The 27,125-nt window shown below is 46.1% G+C and overlaps 2 protein-coding genes across 5 annotated transcripts in view; one reads left to right on the plus strand and one right to left on the minus strand.

The window, feature by feature from the left end:
* CFAP97 (cilia and flagella associated protein 97) overlaps positions 1 to 22,272 on the minus strand; it is a 33,017-nt gene extending 10,745 nt beyond the window's left edge. Inside the window, exons 1-4 of one of the 2 annotated variants that reach the window (XM_035112973.2) lie at positions 21,948 to 22,092; positions 19,758 to 20,664; positions 19,584 to 19,655; positions 4,129 to 4,397 (exon numbers count right to left, since the gene is read on the minus strand). In XM_035112973.2, coding sequence (XP_034968864.2) covers positions 4,129 to 4,397; positions 19,584 to 19,655; positions 19,758 to 20,664; positions 21,948 to 22,031 — 1,332 coding nt within the window. In that variant the 5' untranslated portion in view covers positions 22,032 to 22,092. The other variant, XM_035112974.2, reaches the window with a different exon arrangement.
* A 2,551-nt stretch (positions 22,273 to 24,823) lies between these two features.
* The window catches only part of SNX25 (sorting nexin 25), a 58,644-nt gene continuing 56,342 nt past the window's right edge, over positions 24,824 to 27,125 (plus strand). Inside the window, exon 1 of one of the 3 annotated variants that reach the window (XM_035111747.2) lies at positions 24,824 to 25,733. In XM_035111747.2, the coding sequence (XP_034967638.2) occupies positions 25,206 to 25,733 (528 nt within the window). In that variant the 5' untranslated portion in view covers positions 24,824 to 25,205. The remainder of the gene's footprint in view (positions 25,734 to 27,125) is intronic. The other 2 variants (XM_035111744.2, XM_035111746.2) reach the window with 2 other exon arrangements.

The following is a 27,125-nucleotide window of genomic DNA, read 5'->3' on the forward strand; positions in this document are numbered from 1 at the left end:
CAAAGCTCACACTTTGGAGTGATTGTGGGGTTTATACATTAGATCAGCTAATAGGGTCAGATTGTGAATTTTTCCCCCCCTGTATTGCGGCTTAAGTATCATTTACCGGCGAGGGCCAAATAGTAATCTAATCGTTGCAGTTACCACTCCTGTTGTAATTTATGTTCAGATACTCTTAAACAATATTCCTATAAGCATGGGGATTAATGGCAGAAAAACAGAAGCTGTGAGCCCTTCTTGTTGCGAAGGTATTTTGAACTTGCAAGAATAAACACACACCATCCTTTCAGCAACTGCCTGAGGGCCTCGCCACCCTTGCTACATTTGAACATATTTTTTAATAAATACCAATTTCACGAGGATACCTATCTAGATGCCTTATACTGACTTCTATGTTTAGTTTTGGAAGGAAGTACTGAAAGCGATTGTGTTCTTGATTTGTGTTGACAGTGTGTCACTCTCTGCCCTCATCTCTCTGCCCCCTGATCTTTCTTTGTTTTTTCCTTCTTCTTTCTTATGTTTGGCACTTAAATAAAATTTTTTTTAAAAAAGCTCAAACTTACTCCCCCCAATAGTACTTTATTCAAAATGGAAGTCAAATGTGAGGGGAGACCACACACTGAAGCTCCCAGCTACACATGAATTATGAAACAACTGGCCACGTCGACAGGTGTTTGGCTTTGTTTATACGATGTCTCCTCTAATTTCATTTGCAACAGAAGCCAGAATTATTTTTCACAGCAGAGGCGGAAGAGTACATTTCAAATCTAAATTTAGCTTCTTTAGCTAGTTAACTAAAAATAAAATTTCTATCTTGTACCTTAACTCCACATTTTCAGATTTTTATCCCTGCTTCTCTAAGAGAAAACCCAAAACTATCAGACACATCAGTGCAACCATTTTGCTTGATGCCACTGGTGAGTCATATAAAATCTGAATACTTAGTATGGGCAAGTGTGCGAGGAGATAGTGTTTGTGTTTCAGTGTGGTGTTGTGGAAAAGATGTCTGCCTTGGCCTAGGGAGAGTCCAAGTTCTAATTCCTTCCCTGCCTAAAAGACGTCTGAGTGATCTTGGGCCAGTCAAAATCTTGCAGTCAGGATTCTTGGGCCAGTCAAAATCTCACAGAAGGAAGGGGTGAGTGATCTTGGGCCAGTCAAAATCTCACAGAAGGAAGGGGATCATAAATGCTGCTCTGAACTATTTGGGGGGAAAGGCAAGATAAAAATGTAATACCGGTAATAAAAAAGAGGAAATGCTTTTCTAGAAGAAAATTCTTTTCAGCTACAGCAACGTACTTCATGTTGCCAATTTTGTTTACATGTAATAGTCACAGGAAAAACAGGAAACTGGTTTTTGTCCAGTATAAACAGCTGTCTATATAAAAATGTCCAGAACACACAGAATATCCTGTACTACTTGGCACTGGTTCATTTTCCCCAATACAGATAAAAAACAAGTGCTATTGTGAACTTTCCAGAAAAAAAATGAATTGGAACATTTCCATAAACAAATAAGGTTAATTTGCAGAGGTAATTTGCATTGGATTTTTTAAATATCCCAGAGAACTCAACTCAATTTAGCAAGTTAGCATTTTACTCCTATTTAGTAAACATAACATAGCTTAAACAGTTGAAACTATCAAGCTTGCATAATATTGTGTTTGGGACTGCCATCTGCCCCTTGCTACTAATGAAATGGAAAAATTTTCCACAGAAAAATGAAGCGCTAGAAAATGTTCTACCCTGTATCACTGCTACTACTAACAGTTGCACTTAAATATTCCTTAATATAAGGACAAGTTCCAATGTCATTCAACAACAAAAAAGAAAAGAATTTGCGGTCTGATATTTGGTTCTGAGAAGTAACAGAAACATAGTAAAGGAAATTCTGGATTAAGGTGCTTTAAAAGTTGTCTTCATAAAACCAAGGGCAGGGGAGACAATCAGTTTCAAATCTATTTAAATTTACAGTACATTGCTATCGATGTGGTGCTTGGGGAGAGCACAGGAAAATGTTCTTGATCTAACTGAACAAATACTTTAACAATGTATTCAGGGAAAAATAGAGAGAAATGGCAAATAAAGGGTTTTGACTATAATCTGGAGCAGTGGGGAATGTAAAAATAAAAGGTTACTTTAAAATGCAAGTGGAAATCTCATGGCACAAAATTCACCAGTATGTGTATATGAAGAATAATGCAACTGCAGATGTGTTAAGGGGGGGGGGGGGTATCACAGTATCATAATGTCATCAAACCATTCTGCGGTGAATTTACATCCAGAATATTTGTATGCATTTGTGGTTGCTGCACCTCAAAAGAATATAATTGAACCTTTGAAGGTTCAGAAAGAGACCAACAGAGCAATGGGATTGCAGAGTGGGGATACACAAGGAAAGGCATCAAGTGCTTAGATTTCTTAGTATAGGAATTTTTTAAATAAAATCCTGAGTACTGGAGAGACAGAGTACATTGTATAATTTACTGCAAATTTAGGATTCATAAACCCTTAGCAGAGATCAGAATTCTTATGTAAAAAGCAGACAGACCATGAATCAAACTCTCTCTGTTCCTGCATGTAATAATACTTTCCAAAATTACATTATATTACTACAGTGGAACCTCGGTTTATGAACACCTCGGTTTATGAATTTTCGGTTTATGAACACCGTGGACCCATCTGGAACGGATTAATTCATTTTCCATTACTTTCAATGGGAAAGTTCGCTTCGGTTTATGAACGCTTCAGTTTATGAACAGACTTCCGGAACCAATTACACCCATGCTTCAGTTTATGAACGCTTCAGTTTAAGTACTCCGCGGACCCGTCTGGAACGGATTAATCCACTTTCCATTACTTTCAATGGGAAAGTTCGCTTCAGTTTATGAACGCTTCAGTTTAAGTACTCTGGAACGGATTAATCCACTTTCCATTACTTTCAATGGAAAAGTTCGCTTCAGTTTATGAACGCTTCAGTTTATGAACAGACTTCCGGAACCAATTGTGTTCATAAACCGAGGTACCACTGTATTTGATCAGCTCTAGCTAAAGACCTATTACATGGAAACGCGAGCTTCCATTTGCCTCAATATGTGTTACTATGGTTACAACAATGGTTCAATGGTAATGGAACAAGCAAAGATACAGATAATGAAACTGACTGCTAGCTATCGCCTCAATTATTTCCATTTCATTTTATGTTGTGGGCTACACTCTTCGTGCTATTGACACACTATTAATGTACTCTCTTAGTACTACATAATTTGTTTTTCTTCTTCCTTGCTACCAAGATGACAGTTCAAGAACTCTCCAAGTTAACTTTCTTTTTTTCTAGGGAGTGGTAGATAGGGATCCCTCCAACCCACTCCTTATCGGAGGTGTGGAGCCCTTGTATATAGTAGGCCGCATTTCAGCCATGCAAAAAAGTCGAAAGGTTTACACCCAACTGTGCATCCAGACAAACAAGGCAGCATGCACACTATTCCTTTAAAGCGTATATGAAGCACATTATTTCCCTCAAAGAATTCTGGGCGCCACTTACCCCTCACTGTGTTACAGTTCCCAACAACCCTTAAGAAACTACAGTGCCCAGAATTCTTTGAGGGAAAGAATGTGCTTTAAAGATAGAGTGTGTGCACAGCCCAAGAGGCATTATCAAAATTTAGGAACACATTCCAGCCAGGGGAAAGTACTCAAGAAGGGCATGGAACAGGGTCAGTGAGGAGGGAGATGTGACTATGGCACTGCAGCCGATAAGACTGGGTGTGCTGCAGCATGGTAGTGTGTATTGCAGTTGGGGGCTGTATCACTGCTGGGGGTTCACTGGTTCCTTCTCCGTGTGGGTGGCATGTGGACTTCATAGTTCACACAATGGTGGACTGTGGTTGTGTTTCCAGGGATGCTGGGGGCATGCCATTTTTATACTGCTTTTTATTTTCTGGTTGGCTGTTTCCCCCCACTTCCCTCCTAGGTTGAACATGGGCAGAATGTGGCGGATGTTACAATGACACATCTCTGCACATCATAGCAAGAGCACAATGACACTGCTCAATGACTTATTAAAGATTGTAATAGATGCACCTAGTAGGTACAAAACTCCGCTTAATAAACGAAAGAGCTTCAACTAACCAGATTCTCTCTGTCAATCCTTTGCTGCTCTCTCTGCCTGTTGATGGTACTGTGGTACATCTTAGGTGTTGGACCTGAAGGCTTCTTCAGTGAGGCACTTTTGCTCCTGGGCTTTGCAGAGTGCTTTGTCAATTCCTTTAAGAGCCTTTGGTTCTCCCGATCAATTTGTCGAACTTCCTCATTTGTGAAAGAGTAGTTTTTCCTTGACCCTATAGAGGACTGATCCAAGACCAGCTTCTGTTGTTCTTTTTTCTCCAGCTGCAGAAAAGCTTTAAACACAAGTAAACCTTTGAGAAGCCAACATATATGAAGGGGGTTGTATATCTTCACTTGAAATCCAGAAATATATTGAGTTCGGGTTTAACCAGTTAACTTAAGTGAGGGGGTTACCTCACTTTCAGCCTATAGCTTTTAAATGGCAACACATGCATACGTAGCAGAAGCTTACAGCAGCTTTTCCAGCCTGGTGTCCTGTGGGTGTTGCTGCACTACGACTCCCATAATGCTCCAAACCATTGACAATGTTGGCTTGTGTTACTGAGAGTTGTAGCCCAAACACTCAGAGGGCACCAGATTGGGAAAGGCTAGCCTAGAGAGAACACAATACTGCTGCTACCATGGCACCGAAGGATATTTGCGGTGCATTCTTTTGCAAGGTTATTTATCCCAGTGTGTTCAATGACACTTAGGTCTAGAAAATTGTGCACAAGGTTGCAATATTAGGCTCTGTCACAGTGGCCGGAGTGGGCTACTTCAGAGTAACGACGCTACGCAGCTCTGCATTTTATTCTTTTATTGGTGCTGCGTATTTACAGTGCTGAAGTCATTGCTATTTACACGGAGTGATGTGGTCAGTCGGTTCCAGAACCTCCGAATGGCTTTTGGCGCGTCTTTCTCCAACACAAAAGCTTTGGCAGACCCATCCTCTTTCCCCTCCTCTTTCTGCGTAATTCCGGAGTTGGGGGGATGGGTCTCCCCCCCTTATTCGCCCCTTCCTGTCCCACCTGGGACCCTGGCTCCTCTACCTTGCCTGAGCCTCGGACACGACTTCCTGCTTCCCCATTGGAATCGGAACTCTCTCTGCTTTCCCCTGTGCTCGGGGATGGGCTTGAACTCAGGAGGGGAGGGACTTCACGATATCCCCTGTCCCTCACATCCACCCCCCTCCCAAGCTCTCCTTCACCCCTCCCCAGGTCCCCCCCAGGTGTCGGTGACGACTGGAAGCCTAAGAACTCAGTGCTTTCCGAGCCCGTTGGTGTGAACACCTCCCCCCAGTCCTGCGAGCCCCCCCCTTCCGCCTGGGAGGACGGGAATCCCAAAAAGTCCGTGGCGTCAGAGCTGGTAGGGGTAAAAATGTTCTGCCAATCTGCTCCTTCCTCTGACTGGGTGGATCTCGGTGACACCCATACCTCATCCTCTGGTTCCTCAAACTCCGCTTCCCAGCGCCATGGTGAACTGCTCTCCCGTGCTTCCTCCCCCTCCCCCTCCCTTTCCATGTGCCAGGGCTTGGGTCTATGGGGAAAGAGGGCGTGAAATTCTTCTACCAGGAATTCCTCCTGTATCTGAGTGGCTGGGACCCATTCATTCTGGGACGGTGGAGCATCCTCCCATGCCATGAGGTACTCCAGGCCCCCCACCCCCCTCCTTGAGTCCAGGATGGCCGTGGCCTCATTGAGTTGCTCCCTGCCTTCTCTCTCCCCCCCCCCTCAGGGGTTTGTTCGCTGCCTCGGAGCCTGCTGCTTTCCCTGTACGGCGACAGCAGCGATCTATGAAACACTGGGTGCACCCTCATGTCCTCTGGCAGTGCCAGCCTGTATGCCACCGGGTTGACCTGTTGCGTGACCGTGAAGGGGCCCAACCTTCTGGGCGCCAGCTTTTTGCACCTCCCTCTGATGGGAAGGCCCTCCGAGGACAACCAAACTTTGTCCCCCACCCTAATGACCTCCCCCGGTCGCCTGTGGCGATCTGCCCCCTTCTTGTACGCTTCCTTGGCTCTCTCCAAGTGTTCTCTAAGCTGCTGGTGCACCGTCTCCAGTTCCTCTGCCCAATCCTCAGCCTGTGGGCCCTCCTCCTCCTCCTCCCTCTCTGGGAAAGATCTGAGGTCGCGCCCGTAATTGGCCTTAAAGGGCGACACCCCTGTGGAGACGTGCACCGCATTGTTGTAGGCAAATTCTGCCAGTGGCAGGCGATCCACCCAGTCCGTTTGCCGCTGGCTGACGTAGCATCTCAGGTACTGCTGCAGAATGGCGTTGACCCTCTCCGCCTGTCCATTGGTCTGCGGGTGTCTAGCCGTCGACAAGCTGACCTCCACCTGCAGGAGGTTCATGAGCCGCCGCCAGAACCTGGAAACAAATTGGCGGCCACGATCCGAAATAACCCTTAAAGGTAATCCATGCAGTCTGAATACGTGATCCACAAACAGTTTGGCTGTCTCCTCAGCAGAGACCGCCCTGGCACACGGTATAAAGTGGCACATTTTGGACATGAGGTCCACCACCACCAACACTGCGGTCTTGCCCCTGGAAGAAGGCAGATCTGTGATGAAGTCCATGGACACCACTTCCCACGGCCTGTGTGGCGTGGCTAAGGGCTCCAGCAATCCCGGTGGTGCTGCTCTGACCACCTTTGCCCGCTGGCAGGTGTCACAGCCCCGTACATAGTCTCTAACATCTTCCCGCACCCCTGGCCACCAGAAGTGTCTCATGACTAGGTGAGCGGTCTTGTCCCTCCCAAAATGACCCGCCGTTGGGTTGTCGTGCATCTGCTTGAGGACCGTACGTCTAAGCTGGGTGGTGGGCAGGTACAGTGCACCCTTGTAGAAAAGCAGCCCCCTGCGTTCTGCAAAGTCTTTTGCCTGCTCCCCCCCCTCTCAGTTCTCTGAAGATGCGGTTGGCAAACTCATCTGCTGCCGTCAGTGCTGTGAGTTCCGCCTCGCTCACCACTGCTGCTCCGCAGGACCATGCTGACGGGGGGAAAATGTGTCTGGGTGCCGGTGGCGCCTCCTCCTCCATGTACTCTGGCTTGCGGGAGAGGGCATCCGCCCTGACATTCTGCTCTCCCGGGATGTAGTGTATGGAGAAGTTGAAGTTCGAGAAGAACTCTGCCCACCGTATCTGCCGCTGGTTGAGCACCCTGGCAGTTCTCCAGAACTCCAGGTTCTTGTGGTCTGTGCACACCTGGATGGGGTGCTTGGCGCCCACCAGGAAGTGTCTCCAGTGCTGGAACGCAGCGTGGATCGCAAGAAGTTCCCGATCAAACACCGTGTAGTTTCGCTCTGGCTGGGTCAACTTCCTGGAGAAGAAGGCACAGGGTCTCCACTCTCTGTTGGCGTCCAGTTGCAACAAAATGGCGCCCACAGCTTTATCAGAAGCATCTGTCTCCACGCGTAGGGGCGCGTCCTGAACCACGTGGAACAGGTTCTGGTCTGAGGCGAACACCCTCTTGAGGCTTTCGAACGCTGCTTGCGCCTCTGGTGTCCACCTGAACTTCTGCTTGCCTCTCAGGCAGTCAGTGATGGGAGCCGTAACGCGAGAGAAGTTCTTGATGAACTTCCTGTAGAAGTTGGCGAAGCCTAGTAGGCGTTGGGCATCTTTGCGCGTCCTGGGGCTGTGCCAGTCCAGGATGGCCTGCACCTTGTCCTTGTCCATCGCCAGCCCCTTGTCTGACAGCTTGTAGCCCAGGAAGTCCACCTCCTTGGTGTGAAACTTGCACTTCTCCAGCTTCACATACAGGTGGTTCTCCTTCAGGCGCTGCAACACCTCCCTGACATCTTTCACATGCTGCACTGGGTCATCGGAATAGATAAGGATGTCATCCAGGAAGACCAAGCATTTCCTGAAGAGGAGGGACCCCAGGACGTGGTGCATGAAGGCCTGGAAGCATGCTGAGCCCCCTTGCAACCCGAAGGGCATCACCAGATATTCAAAAGAGCCCAGAGGCGTGAACATCGTGGTTTTCCATTCATCGCCTTCCCGGATCCTGATTAAGTTGTACGCCCCCCTCAGGTCTAGCTTGGTGAAAATCTTGCCCCTGCGCGCTGCTGTCAACAGATCGTCCACTCTGGGCATGGGGAAAGCCACTGGCTCTGTCACTGAATTCAGCCGTCTAAAATCCACCACAAGACGGCGCTGTTGCGTGTCTTTCTTGTCCACCCAGAAGACTGGGCTGCCCCCTGCTGCCTTGCTTTCTCTGATGAACCCCCGCTTGAGGTTCTTGTCGATGAAAGCGCGCAGATCCTCCAGTTCCTGGTCTGACATGGCGTACAGCTTGGCTGGGGGTATAGTTGCCCCTGGCACCAGGTTGATCTGGCAGTCAAAAGGCCTGTGTGGGGGTAGGTGGTCGGACTCCGCTTCGCTGAAGACCTCCTGCAGGTCCCAGTACGGCTTGGGTATCGCCTCACCCCCTTTGACGTGCATGGTGGCCACCGTGGCTATCGGAGGCCCCTCCCCTGGTTGGTGCTGCATGCAATGTTCCAGGCAAAAGTCCGATCCAAAAGTGATGCATCTCTGGTGCCAACTGATGGAGGGGTCGTGGCGCGCCAGCCAGCTCATGCCCAAGACGATGGGGGGGTCTGAGATGGTGGTGACGTTGAATGCCAGTGTCTCTGAGTGCCTTCCCACCGTCATTTTCATGGGGGGGGGTTGATGAGTGATGGCCCCTCCCAGCAGCTCTCTGCCGTCAATGGTCGCCACGTGCAGAGGAAAATCCAGCTGCAGAAGCTGGATCCGGTGCTCTTCTGCAAAGTTTCTCGAGAAGAAGTTCGCTGACGCCCCACTGTCAATTAGGGCGAGGACCGTCAGGGGATAGCCATTTGGGAGCGTGAGCGTCACTTCTAGAACCACTCCTGCTCTGGGAGGGGTGGGCTGGCTCTGCTCCTCTCTGTGCGGGTGGGTGGGCTGGGGCTGTTGTCTGCTGACTGTGCCTGGCTGCTGCCCCTTGTCTCCTGCAGCCAGGCTTTCCCGTTTCCCTGCTGTGGTGCTGCGTCAGTGGGGGAGGGCACAACCGTTCCCGCCTTTCCTTGCCACTCCCTGCGATGTGGGCAGTCTCTGACGAGATGCTGGGGGGAGTTGCAGAGAAAGCAATTCCCACCCCTTCCCTCCTTGCGTCTTGGCGCCGCTGGGGTTTGAAAAGCCCGCGCGCGCTATCAATCTGCATGGGTTCCTGGTCCTGGCTGGCCCCAGGCGTGGCTTGAAAGGGTTGTTGGGGGAGTGGCTTCTCCTGCGACCGTGGGAACCAAGCCCGCTTTGCGCGCGTTGCTTGCTTGTCGCTCCACCGGGATTCCTGTCTCACCCCCACCGCCAGAGCCGCTTTGCTCAGCTGATCCATATTACTGGGCTTTGGACCTCTCGAGAGCTCATCCTTCACCTCCTCATGCAACCCCAAGTAGAACGCCGCTTGCATTGGGGGTGACTCCAGTTCCCACCCCAATCTGTGCACCAGCATGGTGAATTTCGCCCAATACGCGCGAACTGTCATATTTCCTTGGCGTAAATTATGAAGTTCCTCCTTAGTCTGGTCCATATGACTATCGGACGAATACATCGTTTTCAAACCTTCTAGAAATAGTTTGACATTCTTCATGCAAGGATTCTTTGTTGCGATTAACGGTCTTAGCCACTCCCTGGCTGCCCCGGTAAGGTGCTCCACAATAAACGCTACCCTGTGCTCATCATCAGGGAACTCATCGTGGTGCAGCTCAAGAGCATACACAATCTCAGTCTCAAAGCCCTGATATTCCCTCGGGTCTCCATTGAACTTGCTTACTAGGGTCCCGGCTCTCCTTCCTGGCAGCACTTGGACTTGGGGTGCCCCTCCCGCCTTGTTTTTCTCTGCATCCAGCTTGTTTTGGAGGTCTACCGCCACCGCCCTTAATTCCTGCTCTCTTTCCTGTAGCGCTCTCACCTGTTCCGCAAGTTGTAGCCGGTCGTCCTGGACCTTCTTAGTCTCTTCTTTAGCTGCCTTCAATTCCCCCTGCGCCTGCAGCGACAGCTGCTGCAGTTCTTGCTGGGCTTGCTCCGCGATCTGCCGCCATCTCTCCGCCTCTGACACGCTCATCCCGGCAACTCCAAAGTAGCCCAAAAAAGGATTCGGAGGTTGCTGTCACAGTGGCCGGAGTGGGCTACTTCAGAGTAACGACGCTACGCAGCTCTGCATTTTATTCTTTTATTGGTGCTGCGTATTTACAGTGCTGAAGTCATTGCTATTTACACGGAGTGATGTGGTCAGTCGGTTCCAGAACCTCCGAATGGCTTTTGGCGCGTCTTTCTCCAACACAAAAGCTTTGGCAGACCCATCCTCTTTCCCCTCCTCTTTCTGCGTAATTCCGGAGTTGGGGGGATGGGTCTCCCCCCCTTATTCGCCCCTTCCTGTCCCACCTGGGACCCTGGCTCCTCTACCTTGCCTGAGCCTCGGACACGACTTCCTGCTTCCCCATTGGAATCGGAACTCTCTCTGCTTTCCCCTGTGCTCGGGGATGGGCTTGAACTCAGGAGGGGAGGGACTTCACGATATCCCCTGTCCCTCACAGGCTCCAAGTGTAAGAGGCACACCAACTCTCATTTGTTTCCAAACAAAAGAAACAGAATGCATGTAAACCACAAAAAGTCATAGCATAGCTCAGAAATACGACTGGGTGTATAAGACGACCCCCAACTTTTCCAGTTAAAATATAGAGTTTGGGATATACTCGCCGTATAAGAAATACGACCGGGTGTATAAGACGACCCCCGACTTTTGAGAAGATTTTCCTGGGTTAAAAAGTAGTCTTATACCCAGTACTTAAGGAGGAATCCAACACATATGTGAAGCTGGGTCTATGAAGAGCTGATGTGCATTATAATTATTAAAACATGAGCTAGGACTGGGCAATGTGAGCACTTGGCCACATCTAGAAATAAATGGTGAGATGATAATATAGATAATTTTGAAAATGTACATGTAGTTAAGACAGAGTTTTAAAACCAGAGGCACACTTGCAAACTGGAGATACTACCAGTATTGTGGGTGCTTATCACAACCTATTCTATTAGCTATAGCAAAATCCTTCAAGTCTAATTTCAGCAGGCAGAGGGATGCAGGAAGGGACCCTGTAGTCACATGTAGTCTACCCACAAGTACCATATTGGTGATCCCTGAGTTAAGATGTCCTACACTGGAAGTTGCTATGGAAGAGTCTCTCCACACTTGGAGAACCACACTATATCAACTTACATTTCTCATCATTGGCAACATGTACACTGCTGAAAGAAACATGAGCATTAGCCAAGGGCATTATGTTTTAGAGTTTCAAACACCAGATACTCTGTTCTTCGACCTTGTGTGCTACTGAGTTAGCACAGAGGTGTGGTTAAGCAACCCAAAGGGACATGGCAAAGGGTCTACAAACAGCACAAAATATTTAAACAAACATTTCTCAACATTTGCCTGCATTTTTCATTCTAGGAATTGTGGAATTTCATTTCCCCTGGATGGTTATGTCTAGTTAAAGGCGACTATGGGATGTGGCACTCATCTTGCTTCAGGCCGAGCTGGCATTTGTCCACAGACAGCTTTCCAGGTCATGTGGCCAGCATGACTAAACCGCTTCTAGCGCAATGGAACACTGTGACGGAAACCAGAGCACACGGAGACACTGTTTACATTCCTGCCACAGTAGTACCTATTTATCTACTTGCACTGGCATGCTTTCAAACTGCTACAGGTAGGTTGATAAGTAATTATGAGCCAGGAGTCAGAAAGAAACCTAAAAGGAAGCCAATGCATATGGAGAAGAGAGCTACTTGTTCCATCCTAATACGCATCTTCACTTGGGGCGAAATACCAAGAACTGGTAGAAGAGTTGCAGCTAGGGGAACAGTGTCATGAGATGCATACAGTGAAGAAAGGGAATGATTTATTTCCAGCAAAATCACAAAAATTGATAAAAGAGTTTCCCCCAAATTAATAAAAGGTGCTCTCACACTACTTAGTACTGAATTTCATACCAGTGTGAAATTAAACTCAAGTAAAAGTGTTACTCTTCCATGTGCTCAGTTTCTCCCAATATATCAGTATACAATTCTAAGTTACCAGTATTCCGCCTGTACTTTAGTTAAATACAACAGGTTTGATTCAAAGGTGCCCTTCTACTCACAGAAAACTGTTTTGTATCTGGCAGTGGAGTGCTAGGTAAGGAAAGTGAAATTAAATCAAAATATTACATTATGCCTGCATAATAGTTTGTGCACACTAGCAAAAGCATGAAAACAGCCCTATAACCTATCTATTATAGTAGGCTACTGCACTGCATGAACTCTTAAGTATTTGTACAACAATAGTGGCTTTCCCCCTTCTGTTTGTGTTTCTTTACATTCAGCCCAATAATCTTCATGCTAGTAGTGTATTCGAACGAAGAATTTGCAAATCCAAAATATAACAAAGCATTTGTGTCCATTTGTCTCTGTTATAACATCACTAATCTCTTGGCCTGGTATTTCCTTTATCAATGAAAGTCACACACACACCCAAATTCTGACAGTAGATGCAACAATATTAAAACATTTAAAATTGCATAGACTAGGGACTGGTATGTCAAATTTCTGACATCCACTAATAAAGTTTTAATCAACTGGGTAAATAGGTAGTGGGAAATTCTTCCAGCATAACCACAATTACTTGTTCTCCTTCAGTGTCTTGAAAAGGTGTTCAGCCTGGTATGGTGAACTGTTCATAAACTGCTTCTTCAAGTGTATGCATTAAAGTGTACAGAAGGAGAACCTGGGACAGTTATACACATTTCAGATGCCCAACATGAAGTAATGATGCACACATCTTTGGTGTTACTATCTTTGTGCAATGCTAAACCATGGCTCAGCTTTAAGAGAATGCACTGGGCCTTTGGCTCATATGCTCTTCCCCTCTAGCCATAACAGGCATTCCGAGGCTTTGGCTTCTATTTTAGATTAACCTCAGCTTGTTGTTATATCCAGTACTGGACAAACTGTGGTTAATCTTAATTACAGTTTGTTGAAACAATCAAACTTCACATCATGTCCTAAGAGTTTTCCAGGTGGTAGATGATGCCCACAATTTTTGACCTGGCCAACAAAAAGATGTGGATGAAACACACAAGTCCAAAGAACCTTTGTGCACAGGGGACCAGTTGTGCGGTTATTTAGCAAGTGACAACCTTTACGTGTTCTGTTCTAATGCTTTACATATTGGAATGTGGCAAAACAACTATTAAATATTGCATATTAAAGAGTCACTTACACATCTCAACCCTTCATTGCTTGAAGCTTCTACATAGATAATTTCTTCTAAATTAGAGTGCTTTAGTTTTCTGCAATGGATAAAGCACCCCAGTCTTGCTCTATCATACAGTCCCTATGGAGGACAGTTAAAAATGTATTGTTTAATACTGAAACACAAGGTCACCTTAGGAAACGAAGTGAAATCTTAGAACTCCTAGATTAGCAGATTAAAATGATTGTTGCTAGATATAATATACAGTGAAGTTGTGCAAGACTAATCTTTCCTACACCTCTCTGAGAACAGTTAAAAATGTGCAAATTGTGAACACTCGGCTTCTGCTTCATAAGCAATGCCATCATAAACAAAGGTAAAACAAATGTCCTAAGGCACAAGAAGGGAGTTTTCCACTTCTGGCCCCTCTTACAGATAATATAGGAGTGCTTTCATATAGCCAAAAATGTGCTCAAGAATATTCTATCACCACAATTACTATAGATTCATTAAGAGAAGTGCTAATTTTCTAGAAAAAGAGGTGCTGGAATGAACACCTCCCTCCTTCTCTTAGAATGGCTATGGCGCCCACCTGAGAGGTGCCGGAACTACATTCTGGTGAGTTCTGGCTGAAAAAAAGCCCTGATTAGGAGATTGTTGATTTTTTTTACCTGCCACCAGGTTTTCTCCTTTCACCATGGGTAGAAGTTAACAATCTGGAACAGGGATAAGGAACCTATGGTCCTCCAGATGTTTTTTTTTTTTGTTATAGCTCTCATCATCCCTTACCAGGGATGGTAGTTAGGGATAAAGGAGACGAGTCCAGCAACAAATAATCTGCATGAACACCAGCACAGAGCTTAATAGCTGTACAGTGGAACCTCGGTTTATGAACACCTCGGTTTATGAATTTTCGGTTTATGAATGCTGCGGACCCATCTGGAACGGATTAATTCATTTTCCATTACTTTCAATGGGAAAGTTCGCTTCAGTTTATGAACGCTTCAGTTTATGAACAGACTTCCGGAACCAATTACACCCATGCTTCAGTTTATGAACATTTCAGTTTAAGTACTCCGCGGACCCGTCTAGAACGGATTAATCCACTTTCCATTACTTTCAATGGGAAAGTTCGCTTCAGTTTATGAACGCTTCAGTTTAAGTACTCCGCGGACTGTCTGGAACAGATTAATCCACTTTCCATTACTTTCAATTGGAAAGTTCGCTTCAGTTTATGAACGCTTCAGTTTATGAACAGACTTCTGGAACCAATTGTGTTCATAAACCGAGGTACCACTGTATTCAAGACTGTCTGATCCAGCTGCACCAAGGAGTCAAGCCCCAGGGCACGTTCTTTGGCAACTTTCACAAAACGGCCACAAATAAGAAAATATTGGTTTGGCAGTTTGGGATATACAGTACTTAATGTAAAACTTTATTAGGGTGATCATGTTGAACTTAAAAGGGACTCACTATCAAATATATTTTATGTACAGTATATAACCCCCCCAAAAAAGTACAATTGTGTGATAATCAAAACAAAGATGCTTACAAATTGTGTTGGAAAGCTGTGATCACTAAAAAATGGCAATTGATGCCATGGATATTAGCTATGCCCGCCCAGGATAAATACATCTATGTATCTCAACTATAAACCAATCTACCAATCTATAAGCCAAAACCAATCTACAGTTCTTCCTGCCCAACCCGCTTCTGCAGGGAAGACATTGGAACCAAGACTATGACATCAGACAGCCATGAACAATTCCACATATCCTTAGAATATTGCACCTATCCATGGACTGCAAAATGCTTCTGGAGACAATCCTGGCTTAAAACCAGAGCTTACATATAACATATGTATACATATTTTTATTAAATAGGTGGTCTATGGCAGCACCCAGACTGTTTCCAGGATTAGGATGAAACTATGTGCTAGGTGCTGTACAAAATAAATGTAGATTGATTTTGACTACAGAAATGTTTAGTTACATATTCCAAGTCATGTTTAACATATTGCCCATTAAAGGAACCTCTCTTTGATGCTGCCCCTTAAAGTTTCACATTAGTTTAAATTTCTCTCCCTAATTTCTGCCTACAGCACTCACCTATTTTCTGCCAGCAAATTCCTGAAAACTGGGGTGTTTCATCACATTGATCTATATCAAGTCTAGCTGTATGGCAAAATCCTCTTTCCTGCTGTTCAACTCTTGAAACACTCCTGATGCTGCAATGATTACTGCCAGCATGTCATAATACAGAATCTGCTTACATGACATCAGCAGTGCGTCATAATAGATTGGCACCAGACATCTCATATCAGAGCAGTGTAATCAAATGATAGAAAGCATTCAACAAGCTACATATATTTGTACTAATTCCAGAATCCTCAGCTCCAGCCAATAACTATTCCACAACTTTTGAAGTCATATTGGTGTTATCTCTAGATTGGTTACATTCTTAACTTTTAAAAAACTTTTCTAAAACAAGAGGACATGCCTATGTGATCTTCATCTGAGGCCCTTCTGTGTGTCTCCTCAGCAAGAGGTCTGGAGGGCAGCAATACGAGAACAGGCCTTTTCTGTGGTGGCTCCCCGCTTGTGGAATGCTCTCCCCAGGGAGGCTCACCTGGCGCCTTCATTACCTTTCTTCAGGTTCCAGGCAAAAACAACCCTCCTCTCCCAGGCCTTTGGCTAATTAAACTATGGCCTTTTAAACTGTGCATGTAGGTGGGGTGTTATTGTTCTTATTTATGTTCTTGGTATGTAGTTTTTTGTTTTGATATTCTAAATTGTCCTGTGATCTTCAGATGAAGGTCGGTAAAAAAAATTAATAGATGATACTGTAATTTATTTATTTATGCTCAATTCTGCAGCTTAGCTGCATTTAACTTGTGAAGAGAGCGCAGGACACATAATTCATCCCACCTTATCTCCTTTGCAGAACTGGGCTGTTACTTGCTCTTCCAAATGAGTTATAACAGGGGTCCCCAAACTAACCCCAGGGGCCAGATGCGGCCCAATCACCTTCTAAATCCGGCCCACGGACAGTCCAGGAATCAGCATGTTTTTACATGAGTAGAATGTGTCCTTTTATTTAAAATGCATCTCTGGGTTATTTGTGGGGCATAGGAATTCGTTCATTCCCCCCCAAATTGTCTGCCCCCCCAAGGTCTGAGGGACAGTGGACCGGCCCCTGCTGAAAAAGTTTGTTGACCCCTGAGTTATAATGTGGAAAGTATCCTCTGGGTGGACTGAAATCTGTGGTTTATTGTGCTCATTTCTATCGTTTATTGTTTTGTGTACAAGGGAAACTTCCGTTCCCTATCATGCATTGACGTGCATGTCCAATTGAGTCAATGCAAGTTGTCAAGAAACTGTAATGAGCTACTGAGAAGTAAAGCAGCCTCTTCTGCTAATTGACCCAGAGCTCTGTGTTCAGAGAGCTCCAATTGCATTCTAAGAGTCCTATTCTAACTCACTTATGCTCAGAGACAGACAAACGGCTCCGTTCATCTACAGGACATTTTTATATTTGCATTACAAAAACTGGAGGCTAAACAGGAGACCAAAACAGTGTGGTCTTTGCATTCTGTAAATATGTGACATGAAAAAGGTATGCAAAAGTAGAAGTTGGGTTGCAAGGGGAAAAAATCCAAAACCTGTATTAGGGCAATACCTTTATTGGGTCAACCCAAATGCCACAAAATAGCAGGCAGGAACTCTATTTTAGGCTAGATGGCTAACAGAGCAAGCGGGGAGGCCGGGAAGGAAAAAGTTGGTTGACAGATGGAGTCTCAATCTGATCATAGTCTCAAGATGCAATGTGAGAGAAGAAAAAGCAGAAATTAAAATGAGGTTTCAGGTTGTCTCTGGGGCTACTGGCAAGAAAGAAAATAAAATTATCTTCACCCGAGAAAAGATGCATACATTATCAAGGCTCTTCTGGAGTGTTAACAGTTAAAGAACATACCCTTTCATAAACCAAATTACCAGTGATGCAAGAACAGAATAAAGATTACCTTGAAAATAAGTCTATCCAGAATTCAAGTCCGAGATGATGAATAAGTATACAGTTATCAAAGGATCTGAATAGTGTTCTAGCACCACACTTTAAAGCAATGATGATCTGAGATCGTTCAGTCTTATCTGATAAAATATCTTTAAATATTCAAAAACCATGATTAAACTAATGTGTACTGCCGTTCTGCATCAAAGTGGCTTTAATGGTTAATAATCCATATTTATTTATTTTGTGATGTTGAGTTTCTTTTTAAATATCATATATTTTCAAATATTAATTGGAATACCCATCCCTCTCTCTTTTGATTTATCATCCTCTTTCAAAAGTGCCTGAAAAATGTAACATTTATTTTATGACTGAAGTACGTAATTTTGTGTTGCTAATATCAGATACTATTTCCCAAAGACTGACACTTGGATAGTTCCTGCAGAGGAAAGGGCATGTGTGAACTTATGTGCAACTGAGGACACTCCTGTACAGCAGAGTTTCATACACATGACAATTTTATATGCTCGGGTTATCATTTTCTGCCCTGCAGGAGGAGATCAGCACACATTTCCTCTATTGCATATCAGTGAATTTAGTACTTGTGTTCAAACAGTTCTCAGGCAGCATCTAGACTTTTGATCACGTCTTCCCAAGGAGTACAACTACTAAATGTCTATTGCAGTAAAGAAGGGAAGTTTTACAGAGTCCTAGAGTTTTCCCATATGCATTGTTTGCCCTCTAAAACAATACCTCTAGTTGATTTTCAGAATAGTTGCTACCATGGGTGCAATACTTTGGCAAATTTAAGACAGGGAGATAAAAAGTCTTGAAGGCTCTGTATGGGTTACAGGGCGCAATGGGAGCGACAATAATTCCCATCTTCCCCGACTACTGGTCCTGTTAGCTAGGATTCATGGGAGTTGTAGGCCAAAACATCTGGAGGGCCGCAGTTTGGGGGTGCCTGGTTAAGAGTGTTTTGAGTCCAATAGAGCACTGATGCTTTAGGCTATAAGGTAATTGATGCTTTCTTTTCCTTTTTTACTTGGAAAGGTGTTTGGATGTGTTTACCAGAACCACAAACTAATAGAAGAGCATACGGCGAATTCCTGTTTCATTATTAATTTGATAATTGTAACCATCACCTCATAATAACAAGTAAAGCCGCCATAATTAAATACGTAGCATTGAGTCATCGTTGATTATTGCCTCTCAGTAATTTATTCAACAATGAACCTCTGCTAGGAGAGAAAGTGTATCCCAAGCATCCTAACATCTGAAAACTGCCACTTGAAAACAATAACTTATTTTACTATAAATATACATTGAGTGTCCATTGTTATGATGAACCATGAGATCTGGTTGTTGCTGTGGCGCAAAAGTGAGTAGAAGGGAAATTGGGTTGGGAGGGCCTTGGTGAACTAGCATCACCACACCCGGTTTATCCTTCAGGAGATAACTATTCCCCCTTGAATGTGATTTTTTGGCTGGACCACAGCAGCTCTACTGGGAAAAAAGCACATCTTCCACTGACTGCTTCTTTAGTTTCTAAGCCGTCCACAGAATTTGGCTGCAAATTTCAGGTTGTCTCTTCAAACCTTAGCTATCAATGTACCATTTAAACACATACATACATACATACATACACACATACATACATACAATGCAGTTTCTACTTCAGAGGTTGTATGTTGTGATTTATGATGCTACTATGGCCATGCAGATTTTTACCACTAGTACTCTGAATTCAAAAATATATCCAGTGGAATCAATGGCGACCTTTTGAACTTGTTGCACAGATGGGCCAGGGAGACCCAGATTCAAACACCCACTCAATCACTAAGCATCATGGGAAACCTTGGTCCTGTAATTATTTATCAGCCTAACCTCCATAGCAACTTATATGCATTGATGGAAGTATAAAATGGACAGGGAAAACTCTGTGTCCTTCCTTGAGTTCATTGGAGAGAAGGCACAATATAAATGTAATAAACAGAAATAAATTGGAAAGACATTTATCGTGTATAAAGTGCAGTCTATCTAAATAACTTTACTAAACAAATATTTTTCTTAACAATTGCTGTTGCATGGAACTCAAGGAAAAAACTGAAAACCATGTTTATCCAGATCTGAAAGAACAGCAGAGACATACATATTATATTATATTGCAATGTTATTATTCTGAGAGAGCAAATCCCATACTTTTAACATTAAGAAAATGTCACCTTTCAAAAGATGATTCAAGTCCACAGCCTCCTGCAGGACCTTTTGATGACATTTGTGATCCAAGTCGGGTTCTAAGGAGAAACAGAAATTCAGTCAGGGCTTCTAATTGTTCTCCTCAAAAGTGTAAAGCTTTTTGCAATTTGTATGCTGCGCTTAAAACACCTCGCACTTACCATATAAGTCCTGACTCACATTTTCTTGTCTTTTAACCTTTAGTTTCTTATCATTAGATGCTGCAAGTTCAAAAGACTGGATGGGGCTGATGTCTGGAGTTGACAGGGGAGTCACATCAGTCACAGTATCTTCAGACTCTTCTGCATAGTCACCAAGCTTGGGTTTTACTTCCACCGATTTAATACCTGGGCTGGGTTTTTGTCTCAGAGAAAGAAGCGCCAAGCTACATTTGCTTTTCTTTTTTGAAGAAGAGCAGGATGAGTCTGACAAGCAACCATCTGAATCTGATAAGTCTGTATCAGAACTACAGGATAGGCAATGTGAGGAGGAGGAAGACGAGGAGGAACTGACTGCAATATTCTTGCTAACCTTTGCACTATTAGACTGCTTAGACAACTTAAGTCTAACCCTCTGGTTTTTGCTGTCATCGCTACTGTCTTCTTCATCTGTATAGTAGTTTTCCTCAGATTCTTTAACTATTTGGTCAACTTGAGCGGAAATATTTTTCCCATGTGTTCCTTTACCTTGTGCTGAAATCCTACCAGATGTACTTGCCTTTTCTGAATTTAGAGAAGCTAACGACAACAGAGCATTTTCTGAATCACAAGCACCATTGTTTAATTTCCCCCCCTCCTGAGATTCTGTATCTTTATTTGCTTTGTCTTCCTCCTCAGTACAGTTATCCTCCATCATTTTGGTTTCCATGTTCAAGCCAGGTTTGCCTATAATTGTATCTTCCGTTTGTGTGTGCTCACTATTTCCCTTCTCATCTGTTTTTGTTGTTGCTCCTTTCTTCGCCGCATCTTCTTCAAAGTCACTATCGAAGAAAGAATGATCCACTTCACAATCTGACACATCTTCATACATACGGTCCATGATCAAAAAAAGGGTGCTGAAATGCAGTTCCTGCAAATGGAACACCGGAATTACTAACTGATAAATTAAAAAATATATATAGCTTCAAAACCCACTCTACAAGTCAGTCAATCAGTCAATCTCCTTTATTGGCATAGAAAAAGTGCATTCTATACATGGATCAGAACACAATACAGTTAACAAAACACAGTAGGAGATACTTTAGGATAAAGCTGTCCAGAAATTGTGAGGTATGAAAATAGGATCCATATTAACAGATGCTGTAAAGCTCTGCCACTCTCTTATCTTACCACTACAGGTATCTATGTACTGGGGTAAACAAAATCTGAGGCTTATTTTCTAAAGGGGAAGCAGGCTCCAGCCTGCCTGGATACTGCTTTCTTTGATCTGGACTCTCTGTCCCCCACCCTGGCCCATGGCAAAGAAAAATAGAGGCGGCAGTAGAATGATCTATACCACTTCAGACTGTTGGTGAGATGGATGAATTGCTTTTTAATTTTTTTTTAAAAAAATAAAATCTCCCTACAAGTAGAAAGCTAGCACAGTAAGGAGAAGCCTGGGTTAGAATCATTGACTCCTATGTGCTTCCCTGCCTCACTTCTACTTGCAGGGAGGCATTTGTATGTTTAACATTATGAAGGATTCAAAACAGACTTCCTCCCCACCATCACTTGCATCTGAAGCAGTACAATCCAACCTACCCAGCTCTGAGCATTCTGCTACCTATCTAGACCAGGTCCACCCCAGAATGCAGGAAGCCCACCGCTCATTTGCCTGCACAAAGCGAAGTTTAACACTGGGAGATGGCTTCAAGCTCACTCTTCTAAAAGACATAAGCATCCCCCATTCGAGGTAGATCTCAAACACCACGTGCCCTCCTCAGCCACAGCCCAACAGGCTCCGGCTGCCTAGGAAGACATCTGTCAAGAGCGCAGCTTCCTCCCTCCTGAGTCGTGACCGCCGCGATGCGTCAGGGCGCAATGGGAGCGACAATAATCGCGCGCAACTCGCCCCCCCGCCCGCAACGACTTTTGCTGGCGACAAAAGCCCGCCCGCACGTCAAGCCGAAGCCTAATAATTATTATTGCTGCGACACTGCACGGAAGATTAACTAAGGAGCTCCTCGAAAAGGAGGCTGTATATAGAAAGCTAGCTACGCGCAGAAAAATGGTTTCAGGCAGGCAGGGTCAGACGTAGGGCAGACCCCTTCCTCTCCTCCATTGGAGAAAGGCCAAGGAGTCCCGTCCCCCCCACTACGCCCAATGCTGCTCCGATACGTCGGAGGAAACGCCGCCACACGCCCGCCACCTTACCGCTTTGTTTTGGTTACACAGCCCGCGGCTAGGCGTCGGAGGGCGGCAGGTCGGCGCTCTGCAGCAGCGGCTCTCCGCCGACATCCACCTCCCTGCAGCTTCCGGCACAGGAGGCGGGAGGGCGAGCAGCCTGGACCAAGCAAGGCTCGGGTACTCACCGCGAGCGGGCCAGCCGGGCAGAAGACGTCGCTAGCGCCCCGGCACTTGGAAACCCCTTCGGAGAGCGCTTCTCGCCTCGCGCTCTCCACCAAGCCCGGCTTCTCCCGCCCGGCCTTGTGTTTGCGTAACCACGGGAAGGGCGGGATTGGGGGGAGGAGGGGAAAGAGGCTGCTTCCGTCTCCGCGTGGGCATGGGTAATAGTTCCCTTTCCAATGCAGCAGGTGGAAGCCTTGAGCTCGCTCGCTTTGCCTCGGGGGCCGCCGCCGCCTTGTCGCTTAGAGGCGCTTGCCAAGGTGTGCCGTGAGGCTGCCAGTAGACTTCACGGCTAATCTTGGATGCGCCGGCAGGCTAGCTAGGCGGCCGTAGCCGCTTACTCTCTAGCTAAGGTCAACTCTTCGTCTCGTAAATGGTAGCGACCGGCAATGCCGCAAATAGAGCATGTAATCCCCGCAGATTAGACGGGGATCTCGGATCTTTTTGCCTTTTCTGTCGCCATCACCAAGCGTCAAGGGAGCCCCTTAAAGTTGTGCTATAAACATTAAGAGCTTCCTCCTCCTTCGATGGCTCCTCACGAGGTTGCTCAAAGGGTTTGTAAATAAGATCCGCTGCAATCAGTGCAAATAATGCGATCTCTTGGTTCTCAAATTCCTCATGGCATCTACACAACCGTTGCCTTAACTTTATTTTCATGGCTGACTGAGTGTTTAAGTTGCATTCCCAAAAGCGTTAAGGAGGAGGCTTAATATGGTCACTGATTTGGGGGTTAAGTCTCATTAAGAAGTGAAATCTTCCGATTAAACGTGCAAACGCCTGTGTTGCAAGGCTACTGTTCAATACACGCTTATCACTCAATCCCATGGTTTTAATTTGTGAGGAAATGCATAAGATCATGGTGCAAGTCTCATTTAATTTAACAACCTTTAGGGCTACAGCCTGTAGCAGGATCCAGGCATATTTACTTGAGAATAAGGCCCACATTATATTCATGATTATATAAAATAATTAGCAATAAATTGTCAAATGTAAGGTTCCACACTTAGGCAGGAATAAGCAGCTGCAGAAATATAAAATGAGCAACACTGGCCTGCCAGTAGTAAATGTGGTTCTTGGTGGACCACAAGCTTAACATGAGACAACAGTGTGATGCAGCAGCAGCAACAACAGCAAAAAAAACTAATGCTATTCTAGATTATGTCAACATAAGACCCAAACCTATTGATTCAATTTGCAAGAAATGAGATTCCACCTACACATCAGGAAGAACTTTCCGACAGTAATGATAGCCAACCCACAAGGGATACAGGACTAGGTGGACTTGAGTGGACCATCATTATCACCAGGACGTTTCTAACATGAAGTTTTCTTTTGCTTTTTTGTAACTCCCCCCCCCCATGGTATAGTAGAAGCCTTGCTATGCTTGCATTAATTTGCAGACTGCTATGGTACTAGAGATAAGAATCTACCACTTTAGCAAATTACAGTAAATGTGACTTTTAGGGTTTGGTACTGTAACCACAGAGCATGACGGGAAGCTAGGCGGCTTTCCAAAATCATATATGGAACTGCTAATGCAAGCAGGGAACAAACATGAGAGCCCCCACAAGTGGCGGGAAGATCAGAGTTTAGCATGCTCTTGTCTATGCAGAACTTTAGCCAATTAGGAAGCTTATAGGCATCAGGCATGAGCTCAGGCATTTTTGCAATACATAAACCACAGAGTCTAGGGCTTGCTGATCAGAAGGTCGGTGGTTCGAATCCCTGCAACGGGGTGAGCTCCCGTTGCTCGGTCCCAGCTCCTGCCCACCTAGCAGTTCGAAAGCACATCAAATTGCAAGTAGATAAATAGAGACCGCTCCGGCAGGAAGGTAAACGGCGTTTCCGTGCGCTGCTCTGGTTCGCCAGAAGCAGCTTTGTAATGCTGGCCAAATGACCCAGAAGCTGTCTGCGGACAAACGCCGGCTCCCTCGGCCTATAGAGCGAGATGAGCGCCGCAACCCCAGAGTCAGATACGACTGGACCTGGGGGTCAGGCTTTACCTTTACAGTATGTATAAGTATCTGCTTTCCTCAATGTGAGGTGCACAGCCTTTGTGATCTTATTCACCCTGTGTCTAGATTGATGCATCTCTCAATACAGTAAACTGAATACAGTACCTTTTCCACCCATCGTCTCCTCAATTGGCTTTACCGCCCTTTGGGGTGTGTGTTAACAATAAGAACTGTTCAACAGTGGAAATGAGTCCCGCGAAAGGTGAAGAACTCTTCTTCAACCTCTTTAAAGCAGAGGTTGGATGCTCATCTGCCATGGATGCTTTAGCTGAGATTCCTGCAGCGCAGCGGGTTGGACTAGATGACCCTCGGTGTCCCTTCCAATAATACAACCCTATGATCCTATGAACTCACGGCCATGCATAGAGTTGGGCTGCATACTCTTGGTGCCGAAACCGCCCTGCTAACGCCCCCTAGCTGGTAGCTGGGTTGCAGAATGCAACTGGCAACGCGCATTTTGCATGCTTCTCAATCACAACCAGGCATTGCAAAACGCAGGAGGATTTACAGACTTCCGCTGGAGGGAGCACTTCTTTTTCTTTTCCTGAGAACAGAAGCGAAAACCCACAGGACAGAGCCGCTGCGAGAATCTCAGCACTAAGATTGACACCGCAACCAGCCAAGGGGAGAAAGGCAAGAGCTGGCCCGGAGCTGCTGCCTTTACGCGGCTGGCCCCGCCTTGCCCGCTGGAGCACACATGGCTCGGTTTCCAGCAGTTGCTGTAATTCAGGCGCTCCCTCCTCCTTCTCATCCGCCTCCTCCTCTCGCCGCGGCGCGCAAACAGGCTCAGCGGGGCCTCCGCCGGCTCCTGCGCGAGATGCGATGAACTAGAGAGCCGGTTGCGGCGGCGGCAGCAGCTTCTTTTGTTCGCAGTTAGGCGGCCAGGCTGCGTCGCTGTAGCTGCGCGTCCCTTCGGGGATCCCGGGCATGAGCCCGGCCGGCTGCCTGCGCCCATGCGGGGCTTTGAGTCTTGTTGACGGGGTGGACGCGACCTTGCGAGGGGGCCCCCGCGGCGGGAGATGCGCTGGTTCCCGGAGACGCCTGGAGCAGCATGTTCCCCGATGCCGACGCCGCTAACGTGCCCTCCAGCAGCAGCAGCAATAGCAGCAGCAGCAGCGGGCAGCTCGATTCGACCGCCGCCGGCTCCCCTGCAGCTCAAAGTCCCGGCGAGTCGTGCGGGAGCGGCAGCGTCCCGGCCGCCGCCGCCGCCGCCGAAGAGGACGACGAGGCGGCGGCGGCGGCGGCGGCGGCGACTGGTCGCGGCTTGCCCTGCTCCATGCTGGCCGCCGGACTCGGGGTGCTGTTGCTGGCGGTGTCCCTCTTCTACCTGGGCCGGCAGAAGGAGGGCGACGGCGGCGAGGAGGCGGCCGAGGCTGGCGGGCAGCCGAGCCTGGCCTTGCTCCTGCTCCAGCTGGCCCTTTACCTGGCCTGCGCCGCCAGCGCCTTCGTAGTCGGCACCTTGCTGGCTCTAGTCAGCCGGAGCCGTGGCCGCCTCAGACCCCCGCCGGATTTCCGCGCTGCCTGGAATTGCCGCTACCCGGGCAGGGAAAACGTCGCTCCCTTACTGCAAGCTGCCGTGGTAAGCAAGTACCCCCTTGCCTTGCGCCGAATTACCGACGCTGAGTTTATCAGACTCTTTTCAGAGTGCATTCCTTGCCTTCCAAAGCAGCGCTGGAGTTCAATCCAGAGTTGCCCGTGTACTGTGCTCTCTCCTTGGATTCTCAGCTCCGTGGGGTGGACAGTGCCTCTGAGCCCATACAGAGTATGTTTTCTTCCCGACTTGGGAATCGCAGAGATCTCCCGCCTTCCCCAGACACCTGGGGTTCAACTGTAGGCCTCCCCGGATAGTATGTTCAGGTGTCTTATTTTTCTATTTTTCTTTTTAGCAAGTAAGTGTTAGGTGGTCTAGGTTTGAATCCTGCCCCCACCTCAATATCTCATACCAAAATAGGAATAAGGGGAGAATCTGTGTACCTGGACTGTGTTTTTGCCAGCTTAGCGGCCTGAAACCTAATTTCATCTCCTGCTTCCCTGCTGAAAGATGACGGTCTCCTATTTTTCACCTGTGCAGTGACAGTGCAGCTGCTCCAGTTCTTTTGGCTGCAGTGCCCGAAGTAGCAGAGGATTATTTCAGGCCTGGAAGCTTAATACTGGTAAACTTGTTCAAAGTAGGATTAACATCAAGCAACACTAGAAAGTGTGTGCTGTGCTTTTGATCGGTTTTGATGCTGCCCTACAATGGTTGTACAGTATTTGGTTTGGGTTACTGCTTTCTCACTGTTTTTATTCATTTAAACCACATGCCACTCAGATAACCCTTTGGAGCAATGCAGAAATACAGTAAATAAATAGAACTGGTTCAGTAGGGGAAGCTGGCCAATTTCAAATGTGTGTTCCTAAATACTACGTGCTTATGAATAAAAAGCAGAAAAACATATCTCCCTATTCAGTTGTTTAATTTGAGGTGTTCTTTCGTCAATTTGGCTTTTATATTATAGCTGGCTGAACAGGCAGGGTGACACAGCCCACTTTTATGGCAGTGGGTTTTGGGTGGTGCCATTAAAGGGAGGCCAAATTATGAGAAGCAGCAGATGAGGATGAAGGCGCACCATATCGCACAGGATTTTGATGACATTGAAGGATCCGCGCTTCATTCTTACTTTTGATGAACTTTTGTTTACCATTACCAAGGGGAGCTTGCAGAGTGGATTTCTTCTCTACACCAAAACACACATACCTGCCCTCCCAAAATGTAGAAAGTTAGATGTTCACCAGCTCCAGAGTATCTGGTGTTCTACATTGAGGTTTTTAATAGTGGAACACCCATGCCGGCTGAAGTGGTGCAGCCCACACAGATTTACTGTATGCAAATCTAATGCGCCATCAAATCTAATGCACACCTCAATTTTCAAAACCTTGAAACCAAAAAAGTATTTGCTGGCGAATGTAAATGTGCCATTAAATCTAATGT

Source organism: Zootoca vivipara, chromosome 9 (genome assembly GCF_963506605.1).
Source record: "Zootoca vivipara chromosome 9, rZooViv1.1, whole genome shotgun sequence".
NCBI lineage: Eukaryota > Metazoa > Chordata > Lepidosauria > Squamata > Lacertidae > Zootoca > Zootoca vivipara.